At 41.9% G+C, this 12,102-nt stretch overlaps 1 protein-coding gene across 1 annotated transcript in view; it reads right to left on the bottom strand.

Annotated features, from left to right (window-relative positions):
• Positions 1-12,102, bottom strand: part of cacna2d1a (calcium channel, voltage-dependent, alpha 2/delta subunit 1a) — a 67,367-nt gene that overhangs the window by 40,643 nt on the left and 14,622 nt on the right. The window contains exon 2 of the mRNA XM_072455078.1: positions 1,219-1,300. Within this exon, the coding sequence (XP_072311179.1) occupies positions 1,219-1,300 (82 nt within the window). The remainder of the gene's footprint in view (positions 1-1,218; positions 1,301-12,102) is intronic.

The raw sequence follows: 12,102 nt of genomic DNA, 5'->3' as shown, positions 1-12,102 counted from the left end.
AAAAGGAATTTAATCATTTAGAAAAAATAATGTTGGGGATCCAGTCTTTAATGACCAAATTCTAATATAGAAATCATGCAATTTGTTGACATTTGACAAGCAAAAACTATCTCTGTGTCATTGCATTTACTAAAATATAAAACTTCTATTACCAGTGCCACTGCCCTAAGCAGAAATGAACAGTGGCGCACCCATGCCCCCAACCCACTTTGAATGTTTAAAATAATATATAGGTGTTTGACTATTTAGTTTAGTTTTGTGAATATAGATAAATATCACTTAAATTGTATAAATATAGCATAAATCACAATGCTAACCCCGGGCTCTAATGCAGTGCCGTGACCGCAGTCTTTTCGTAGCATTAAAGGGCGAGAGGAGCTCAGACTACACTCTGTGCAGTATTGCCGGCGGAGCTGCTGAGGCGCTACGGATCATTCCTGTTGAATTGAATATTTACCGTACTGCTGCAGCCCACCACAGGCCTTTTCAGTGAAGTTGTCAATACGGGGCAAGACAAACAGGAAATCATAAAGGCGCGGGTGAAATGCATCTGGTGTTTTGTGCATCAAAGTGTATTTATTTTGACACAACACGGCACAATACGGCGTGCTGTCTGAGCCCGGCGTAAGTGGGGTCTGGGGCCCTCAACCTAAAAGCTTTCAACAAAATCATATCATTTTCTATATTCTAGTGCTTTTTAGATGTAATATTACTAGCAACTCATCACTCTTAGGATGGCCCCTAAATGTCCTCGCTCCGCCCCTGGTGCAGCGTCACTCAAAGCCCTTCCCCTGCTCTTCTGCAGAAGAGATCGAGGCTCTAGAAACACTACATGCAGCATACTAATGACGCATTTTGTGGCATTTATAAAAATTGTGATTTAGACATTTGTAGGGAGTTGAACCACTTTGACTTTGCGCATGCCACAATTTCAGCTAATTTGCTACGAAAGCTCGACGCATCACACGCCATGTTTCATTCTCTCTTTTTCTAATTGAAAATGAGGTACATTTTCATCATCTAAAGACCGTTTTGCAGAAGATGTGTCCTAAAACATGAAGTTGCAGTAGATTGTACAGTCATATTATGTTTTTTGACAGTTTAAGTTCTGCAAACAGAATAAATACATCACTCTCTTTTTCAAAACTGTCACAAAAAATCTATATATTCTAAAGAATGTAAACATTTTAAAAAAATAATTATATGAGTTGTGCTTACCTTTACAAGATGCTGAATGCCACTGGCGGAGTCTGTTAATGTGATTAAATCTTTTTGCATCTGGTCGACCCATTCCTTTACCCTGAGAATATAAAAAAACAATCAATTAGGCAAAAATGTCCACAGCCAAGGGAGAGCTTCCAAATCTCAGGCATCGTCCAATCAAAGTAATTGAGCTTCACTCATCTTATTCTTTCCAGATTAGTATTCGACTCAAAGTGAATGCTGTAAATTTAGGGGAAGAATGAAACAATAGTGTTGACTCTTTTCCCACTTTCGGATAGAAATCACACTTTACACTTTAAGCTGACAGCTGAATGATAAGGACAGACACTTTGCAGTACAGAGAATCAATCATCATTCAAGGTTAATTTAGAATGTTCTGACTCCTTTTAACTTAAGAATGTACTGGATGTGTTGCTCCTTTACAAGACCGGATAAATAATACATGACAGAATCCATAAAGAAAATGATCCTCTCTGGCCTGGAATGAATTAACCTCTTAACCTGGTACAGTGGTGAGAGGCCTTTGACATTTGAACCCCGCCTGGGTTTTCTTATTTAAAAACATACACTGCGTAACGTGAGACCTTAGCTCACGCTCCAGTGTGTAGCAGGGGGATCGCATAGTATTTTTAGCCTTCGTGGGAGACAGTTGCTTGTAGTTGTGGACAGATAGAGACCTTAAGCTCTGGCAGTTTCTTAAATATCGAATGTGAGAAAAACTATTAGCTATACCGACGTCCATAAACATTAGGTACAGCACACGTTTTGTAGAGGGAAGGCGTAAAATTAAGATAAGATAAGATAACCTTTATTTGTCCAACAATGGGGAAATTCTGATGTTGCAACTCAGTTAAGGTAGAGAAACAGATTAGAGACAGAAGTATAAAAATAAAAAATAAACTCTTTTTTTTACTCTTATGTTGACTTTTTGCACACCACATTTGAGATTAAACTGGGACTAAACCCAGAACTATACCTGGACTGGACAAGGATAACACCAGGCTAATTAAAGATAAACTCGAAGAATACAAATCATTTACAAATACCGTAATTTAAAAAACAAAAAAAAAAATATATATATATATATATATATATATATATATATATATATATATATATATATATATAATAATAATAATAATAATAATAATAAATATAGCCGCAAGCGGCAATGATCGGCCCTCGCTACGCCGCCGCCACGCCGCAAGAGGAGGGGGCGCTAACGCGCCCCAATTGTCCTTTTATTACGCCTACTGCTGAATCTGTGACGCTGTCACATCTTCTCCCCTTTGTTTTACCATCAAAAAGCTATTTTATTTTGAATTCTTGGCAAAATGTGCGGCTTTGCCGCACAGACACCGTGACTCTTTGAATAAAAATGTGGATAACTTTTGATGGTCCACCCCTGAAGATGAGTCTCACCAAATTTCAGGTTAATATGTCTAACGCCCTAAGAGGAGTTTGTGAAAGTCTAAAGTGTAAACATGTTCTGGCGATTTCCCCATTGGAATAACATGGAAGGTTTCGGTCATCGTTACGGCAAAACCATAACAATTATGACATGAGTCTCATTGACTTTTTTGATGGGGATGTCAAAATTGAGTTGTGTGTCAAATTTCATATAATTTCGCAAAACTAAATATTTAACCTCCATATAAAATCTGTAGGGGGCGCTGTGGCTCCAAATTAATTTATTTCACTTCAAGTAGGTTTAGGGCAAAGAGTTTAACAACTGATTCTAATTTGACGCAATTCGGACTTTATCTGCGCAAACGGCAGAAATGTTAAATTTGGGAGATTTCTGAAATTCTTGCTACAGTTTGCGGCTTTGCCGCACAGAGACCGTGACAGGTATCAATGTAATTTGGATAACTTTTGATGTCCCACTCCTCAGTAGCATTTTCACCAAATTTCAGCTTTTTAGGGCCAACGCCCTGGGAGGAGTTCGTAAAAGTACGACGTTTGGAAAAACTCTGAAGTCATGTTTAGCCATTTTTGAAGCAATATGGCCAACATTTGGTTGGGCGGACGGCGTTGCCGTAATAATATTTTTTACTTCTCTTGTCACCATCTACCTCTGCGCCAAATTTCATGATTCTACGATCAGATTTTTTTTGGGTCATTTCCCATCTCTCAATGCATTTTTGGTACATTTGGGGGCGCTGACGCGCCAATTTTTTTTTATTTTAGAAAAGGGAAATAGCCAGAATGTAGAGAGGCACGATTTTTAGAGGTGTGAACATTTTTGTGACTTTTCGTCAATGTTCACTGGGTGAAAAATAGGGGGGTTGGTCCCGAGAAGAAGAAAGAAAGAAAGAATAATATTCCGATACGAAAACAATGTTTCCCATTTTCCAAATATCATAAACTATACATTTTCGGAAAGCGCTCGCGCTTTCCTGCCTCATGGTGTGGGTCCCTGGTCACTGACGGGTACTTTCGTTAATTTTGAGTGGGCTCCGCCCACTTTGTGTTTTTGGCCCTCTATACAGTAATAATGTTCATTTTTTGCATTACATGCTTATATGCACGGAACATGCAAGAGATGGGGAACGTATTCGTGAGGTACTTAGCGCAAATGAGTGCTTTATATGGGGATGACGACCGCTTCGCGGTCGTCATCTCAATGTAAAGTGCTCGTTTAGTGCGCACTTTTGCACGGGCTTCGCCCGTTTACAACGGTAATGTTCCATTTTCCTACTACTAATTAGTATGCACGGGGCGTGCATGAGTGAAGGAGTGCGTTAGTGAGTGTTTGGAAGTGGGCGAGCGCTTCGCGCTCGATTTCGTGCGCACTACGTGCGCACTTTCGCAGCCGTGCTTCGCACGGCCTTACGAGATTAATAGGCCTCTCGCCAGCTTGTGGCGCTCGGGCCTAATAATAATAATAAATATAGCCGCAAGCGGCAATGATCGGCCCTCGCCACGCCGCCGCCACACCGCCGCCACGCCGCAAGAGGAGGGGGCGCTAACGCGCCCCAATTGTCCTTTTATTACGCCTACTGCTGAATCTGAATCTTCTCCCCTTTGTTTTACCATCAAAAAGCTATTTTATTTTGAATTCTTGGCAAAATGTGCGGCTTTGCCGCACAGACACCGTGACTCTTTGAATGAAAATGTGGATAACTTTTGATGGTCCACACCTGAAGATGAGTCTCACCAAATTTCAGGTTAATAGGGCTGACGCCCTGGGAGGAGTTTGTGAAAGTCTAAAGTGTAAACATGTTCTGGCGATTTCCCCATTGGAATAACATGGAAGGTTTCGGTCATCGTTATGGCAACGCCATAACAATTATGACATGGGTCTCATTGACTTTTTTGATGGGGATGCTAAAATTGAGTTGTGTGTCAAATTTCATATAATTTCGCAAAACTAAACATTTAACCTCCATATAAAATCTGTAGGGGGCGCTGTGGCGCCAAATGAATTTATTTCACTTCAAGTAGGTTTAGGGCAAAGAGTTTAACAACTGATTCTAATTTGACGCAATTCGGACTTTATCCGCGCAAACGGCAGAAATTTTAAATATGGGAGATTTCTGAAATTCTAGCTACAGTTTGCGGCTTCGCCGCACAGAGACCGTGAGAGGTATCAATGTAATTTGGATAACTTTTGATGTCCCACTCCTCAGTAGCATTTTCACCAAATTTCAGCTTTTTAGGGCCAACGCCCTGGGAGGAGTTCGTAAAAGTACGACGTTTGGAAAAACTCTGAAGTCATGTTTAGCCATTTTTGAAGCAATATGGCCGACATTTGGTTGGGCGGACGGCGTTGCCGTAATAATATTTTTTACTTCTCTTGTCACCATCTACCTCTGCGCCAAATTTCATGATTCTACGATCAGATTTTTTTTGGGTCATTTCCCATCTCTCAATGCATTTTTGGTACATTTGGGGGCGCTGACGCGCCAATTTTTTTTATTTTAGAAAAGGGAAATAGCCAGAATGGCAGGATTTTTAGAGGTGTGAACATTTTTGTGACTTTTCGTCAATGTTCACTGGGTGAAAAATAGGGGGGTTGGTCCCGAGAAGAAGAAGAAGAAGAAGAAGAAGAAGAAGAAGAAGAATATTCCGATGCGAAAACAATGTTTCCCATTTTTCAAATATCATAAACTATACATTTTCGGAAAGCGCTCGCGCTTTCCTACCTCATGGTGTGGGTCCCTGGTCACTGACGGGTACTTTCGTTAATTTTGAGTGGGCTCCGCCCACTTTGTGTTTTTGGCCCTCTATACAGTAATAATGTTCAATTTTTGCATTACATGCTTATATGCACGGAACATGCAAGAGATGGGGAACGTATTCGTGAGCTACTTAGCGCAAATGAGTGCTTTATATGGGGATGACGACCGCTTCGCGGTCGTCATCTCAATGTAAAGTGCTCGTTTAGTGCGCACTTTTGCACGGGCTTCGCCCGTTTACAACGGTAATGTTCCATTTTCCTACTACTAATTAGTATGCACGGGGCGTGCATGAGTGAAGGAGTGCGTTAGTGAGTGTTTGGAAGTGGGCGAGCGCTTCGCGCTCGATTTCGTGCGCACTACGTGCGCACTTTCGCAGCCGTGCTTCGCACGGCCTTACGAGATTAATAGGCCTCTCGCCAGCTTGTGGCGCTCGGGCCTAAATATAATAATAAATATATATATATATATATATATATATATATATATATATATATATATATATATATATATATATATATATATATATATATATATATATATATATATATAGCCTTGAGCCTGAATATAAAAAGCATTTACCCTGATGTAAGAATTTTAGGGTTTACCTGATTTTTACCTGACCTAGTCCATGTACCCAATTTTTTAAATCTGTTTTGCCCCAGTGTAGATATATCGTAAAAGCATCTATTTGGCTAAAAAAATGACCACAGCGCTTTCTTTACATCTAATTATAGTATAGTATGTTTTATTCTCTGTGAAGTATAGTATAGTATGTTTTATTCTCTGTGAAGTAGGAAAACTGCGCCGTTAGCATGCTAATGTTTGTAAGCTTTACCTGGCATGGCAAAACTTGCTTTAAGACTTGGAAAAAGGACTTAAAAACTCATTGTGGCAAATATTTAGTATGCTGGGTATGCATTAGGTAAGTGAGAACTACACATGGACGACTGCGAGGAGCTTAAAATGAACTAATTCTGTTTTTCAAAATCTAAATGTAGTAACCACCAGCTCTGCATAGCCTTTGGAAATGCCCCTTTCCTGTTGTTATCGTTCTGCATCTCCCTGGTCCAACTCTAAACGGAGGTTTTACTGTTAAGCTTCTTAAAGAAATAAACACCTTTGCCTGATCAGTAAACCTGGCATATTCCTTAAACAGAAACACATAGTAATCATAAGGAAAGAGCCTATAATAAGGCCATGAGAGTTTATCTTGATGCCCACGCCGTGAACTTTCTGGTGCTTCCTCTCCAGTGGGAATTGGGAGTATGCAAAGGAAAAGCTGTGCTCTAAAATGCCTGGTAAGGTCACAAAACCCTGGAATCAAAAACAGGAATCCTAAGCATCTTTTCTCTTACATCCACAACCCTGTTTCTTACTAACTATAATGGAGCAAGGTTATTATATTATGGCCAGTGCAGCGTTAAAATAATAATCTATCTCTAGACCAACCTTTTTCAGTCACGACCCCCAAAATAACAACCATTGGCATCTGCGACCCTCAAACATAAAGTAGGCTCTCCCAAAGTGATATTATAGCTTCATAATCTAATGTTTGGTTTTATTTTGAGAACATAGATCTAGATCGGGGTGCCCAACCTTTTTTCGGCTTAAGAGTTACATTTAGATTCACCAAAGCCTGAAGATCTTTCTACAGATTTAGGCCATATTATAATTTCATAGGGGGATTATTATACAGTAAACATAATTAGGCTATATACACACAGAATAGACTAATCATAAAATGTTATTGAAGTATATAAACCTGCAACATAAAACTGGGAAATGTTAGTTATAAAAATGTACTAAATAAAATGGAAGCATATTCCAGAAGCCCTGAATGTGGCCATACGACACAGACCTTCTTCCGGTTGTATTAGTTCACATAGAGCTGCCGACCTCGAGAGAAAATAAGTTCTACACAGACTAAAAAGCCATTTTTGCGCTATCCCAGCATGCACGACAAAACTCCTCACTTGCATTGATACAGCAGGGTTTTTTCATTGAAACTAATGGCGCAGGCTGCAAATGATCAAACTCTTACGCTACAGGATAGACATAATTCTACCCATGATAATATATTATATTATCATGGGTAGAAGAAAGACGGATGCTCCAGACTGTCGAGAGAAGTGAATTTCTGCAACTACACTTGTATATTTGTTATTATGTGTGTGTGTGTGTGTGTGTGTTTCTCCAGGTGGCTGCAATGAATTGCCCTTTAAGGGATTATTAAAGTCTTCTGATTATGATTCTAATAGTGAGTCAAGGCACTCATTAATTAAGCTGCAAATGTACTTCTGCATTGACTTGGGTTTTTATTTTGGGAAAGATTTAATCATCACCTCATTACAATTCAAAATCTTTATTAAGATTGTGAATTGGCTTTTGTATTAATCATTGATCGGTTCATTAAGTGAGAGAGAGAAGTTTGAAGAGAAACGATCACAATTGCCTCACTGAACATCATTTGCATAATCAATTGTTTGATCTAAACTCTTTAATAACACACCCATTAATGACAAATATAAACTTCAAAAGTTACATTTCAGGCTTGTTGCCATTCATTACCGCTTTTTCGTCCCTGCCGTAATGGCGACCTCTACAAAATTAGTCACATGGGTGCAGGAGCTCTATACAATTATCCGCACCTCACACGTAGCTCTTTTAAGTACTATATGAGTTATATTAGTGAGACGAGCTTCATGGTAACACTCAGGTGAGGGGCTTGAGACTTTGAGGAAGTTGCTTTTCTTTGGCTGACATCAATAACAAACTGCTTTGAGAAGGATTACACTGCCTCCTCCTCCTGCTCCACATCACAGATAACTTTCTCTCCTCTCTCTCCTCCCTCTCCTCCCTCTCCTCTCTCTCCTCCCTCTCCTCCCTCTCCTCCCTCTTTCGGCGTCCATTCTCAGCTCACACTGTGGCCTCTGTGCACTCCAGCGACCCGACCTTGGAGCTTTTCCCATGAGTGGTAACAGCGGCCAAAATAACAACTGCACTCGTGCTGACTGTAGCCCGCGGCTCACTCATGCTGGTGTGAACCTCCATGTCAGCATGTTTATTCACGCCAGAAACTTAATTTAAACAGATGGACCCCCACTTCCTCTGAGATCAACCGGTAGATCGCGATTAACCTAATGGGCACCCCTGACCCCAGACAATTGACTGGTCGATCAACAAATAATAATCTATATTTACTACTGCATTTGAAGGGTGTCAAGCCTTGTTTAAGGATATTGTATTAATTTTCCTTCACATGGTGAAATTCAATATTTAGTAGTATTGTGTATAGTAACTATTTCATCTTAGTAATTCAATAGTGAAACAAAAGTAAAAGGTCTACGTAAGTTCAGCAGATCAGCTGTAGATTTGAGGGACATGCTACGAACTAAATCATTATTTGAAAATTACACATCCAAAATCCCCAAATGATACTTCAACTGTTTCAAGTGTAGGGGAGATTTGAGAGGACTAAAAAGCAGACCTCTATCATCATTAACAAGCACAGACGGGTCACTGAGGTGTTAAACCAGATGAGGAGCTGCAGTGTAAGTATTAATGCCGTCTAAATCCAGAGAAAGGAATACAGTGGTTGATGGGCAGACAATGGCGCCTTTCCGCATGTTTTCATCACTTGCAGTGGACACATCCATCACAGCAGCTGTCGGCTCTGTGTGGGTGTGTCCAAGTGTGTAACAGAGCACCGGCCTCATAAAGGGACAGCAGGGGGCAGTTGAGGGTCAAAGGTTACAGGACAGGTGCAACTCTATTGCAAAAGCACTTATTCTAATGAAGAGGACGGCCCGTTAGTGTACAAACAGGCTCAGTATTACAGTATATAAGCCCTCATTTACAGGGGGTCTTGACTGAGCACAAAACAGTACAATTTATTACATAACTTTGGGGTAGACTTCTCCACATTAGGTAGAGTGTTGATGTTTAGATTGATCTGTTACTATGTAGTTGGTTTACAAATTCATGAAAGCACAATATGTATTTTATTTGTTAAAAGTAATGTCATATTGAAAAATTACCATTACAAGAGCATGTATTTTTGTTCTACTAATACTTTTACAAACAGTAGAGACAAAACTGTACATTACAGACTAATTTATACAGAGCTGTTTAGATTATTCAGTTAAATGGATCATGATTATTCAGGTGTAAAATGTGATGGTACAAAAAATATATACACACTAATTTTGACCATTAAAAATAAAAAGTTACTTAAGTTCAAACTAAACTCCAAAAAGTAAACCTGAGCTTTTAAATCCGGCTTTTAAACTTTATCATTCAGAAAATATGCCCTTAAAGGCAACAGCCGTTCGGGTGTTACAAAAATAAATTGAATTGAAATTTTGGTTTCATGAAGCTGGTCACATACAAGAAGAATTGTGCTCTATAAGACAATTTGATTGAGAGAAAATTAAGTAAAATACTGTTGTTTGGTGATAGGCTGTAAAGAATGTGAATAATTGTTGAATTGTGATGTTTATTTTCACATTAATCGTAACACTCAAATTGAATCTATTAACATCCTAATAGGTAATGCCACGATATAAAATATTAGCCATGGTTGTTTTAGATTCTAGAATGTGACGTCATAACCTCAGACAGGGGCAAAGCACCAGAATCCCCTGTTGATTACATTGTACTTTTAGATATTTCATGGAAAATGTTTAATTTGATTATTTCTATTGGTGAGTAGACACACTTACATGGAGATAAGTTTGTTTATCTTAAGTTCGGGAGCAGGACCACGCCCCTTCCTGCGGCTACACTACTTAATCATCCAGATCACACACACACCTGTGTTCGTGATTTTCGTGCACACGCTCCATGGCGGCGGGAGCCTCGCTCGAAAACACACTCGTTCCCGACCTTTCTATGGATCAACTTGACCTCGTTCCTTTCGATGCATCGGCCCAGCACAGGCGAGCCACACCGGGCCATCCTCCACTGGTGTCCCACTAGGTCAGCTGTTCTCACAGGCTCAGCTCTCGCTCACGGCCAGGCTCCGGCGTCCCACCTCGCATCACTTCTGCTAGTCCGGTATTGAGATCGCCGTGCGTCCTGTGCCCTCCTCCCAGCGCTCCGGTCTTTCCAGCGCCCGCGTCATCCCAGCCTCATCCCGCGGCCTCGCTCGTTAAGCGCCCACCGCACGCGCTCGTCATTTCTCTCTACATTGACCGTCCGCGTGGACGGCGGCAGGTCTCCAGACCACGGCACCGTCATCAAATCATGATGTTTTAAACTTCTCTTTTGCGCTCACAATTCCCGTTAACTCTCGTTCCACTGCGGAGCGCGCTTTGCCCCGCCCACTTTCGCGGGCAGGAGCGGCTCCTCCAGGTAAAGTATCCTCACCCTCGTCTCCTTCCTCCTCCGTCGTTTCCTTCCTCCTCCGTTGTCTCCTTCCTTCCGCACCGAGCTGCCCATCACTCAAGCCTTGGAGCCAGACTCTCTCACCTCTTTCAAGCATTAATTCACCTTACTCGCTCACCCCTCCCGCATTGCTCAAAATAACAATAAATAAATACATACAACGTATGTATGTTTATTATAAAATAATAATAAACGTATATTAAAAAAAAAAAAAAAACTTGCCCTGCCATATCTCCCCCCTCCTCTCCTTCCCCATCGTTAATCTTCTGGCACTGTGTCGCCAAGTTACATAGTTTTATCGTGTTGCCACGTTCCGGCAGGTTCTGCGTTTTATCCTCTAGCACTGCGTTGCCAGGTTCTGCGTTTTATCCTCTAGCACTGCGCTGCCAGGTTCTGCGTTTTATCCTCTAGCACTGCGTTGCCAGGTTCCTGCGGTTTATCCTCTGGCACTGCGTTGCCAGGTTCCTGCGGTTTATCCTCTGGCACTGCGTCGCCAGGTTCCTGCGTTGTATCCTCTGGCACTGCGTCGCCAGGTTCCTGCGTTGTATCCTCTGGCACTGCGTCGCCAGGTTCCTGCGTTGTATCCTCTGGCACTGCGTCGCCAGGTTCCTGCGTTGTATCTTCCGGCACCGCGTTGCCAGGTTCCTGCGTTTTATCCTGTGGCACTGCGTCGCCAGGTTCCTGCGTTGTATCCTCTGGCAGTGCGTTGCCAGGTTCCTGCGTTGTATCCTCTGGCACTAGCGGTTTATCCTCTGTCTCGCCAGGTTCCTGCGTTGTATCCTCTGGCACTAGCGGTTTATCCTCTGGCACTGCGTCGCCAGGTTCCTGCGTTTTATCCTCTGGCACTGCGTCGCCAGGTTCCTGCGTTTTATCCTCTGGCACTGCGTCGCCAGGTTCCTGCGTTTTATCCTCTGGCACTGCGTCGCCAGGTTCCTGCGTTTTATCCTCTGGCACTGCGTCGCCAGGTTCCTGCGTTTTTATCCTCTGGCTACATCACCAGGTTCCTGCGGTTTACCCTCTGGCTTGGCGTGCCAGGTTCCAGCATTTTATCCTCGAGCACTGCGTTGCCAAGTTCTAGTGTTTTTATCCTCAAGCTCTGCGTTGCCAGGTTCCAGCATTTCATCCCGTTACCGCGTTTCGGTCTGACTCAAAGTTGCCAGCTTATAGCTTCGGTTACAGTCTTTACCAGGTTCTAACGTTTCCATCCTCGGGCACCGCATTGCCACGTTCCGGCATTTTATCCTCGGGCGTTCCGGCATTTTATCCTCGGGCGTTCCGGCATTTTATCCTCGGGCGTTCCGGCATTTTA

The sequence above is a fragment of the Eucyclogobius newberryi genome, unplaced genomic scaffold (assembly GCF_026437365.1).
Source record: "Eucyclogobius newberryi isolate DKJ021-1_F unplaced genomic scaffold, fEucNew1.0.hap1 SCAF_2, whole genome shotgun sequence".
Lineage (NCBI taxonomy): Eukaryota > Metazoa > Chordata > Actinopteri > Gobiiformes > Gobiidae > Eucyclogobius > Eucyclogobius newberryi.
Note: the sequence above shows the minus strand (reverse complement) of the source record. Positions and strands in the feature narration are given on the sequence as shown.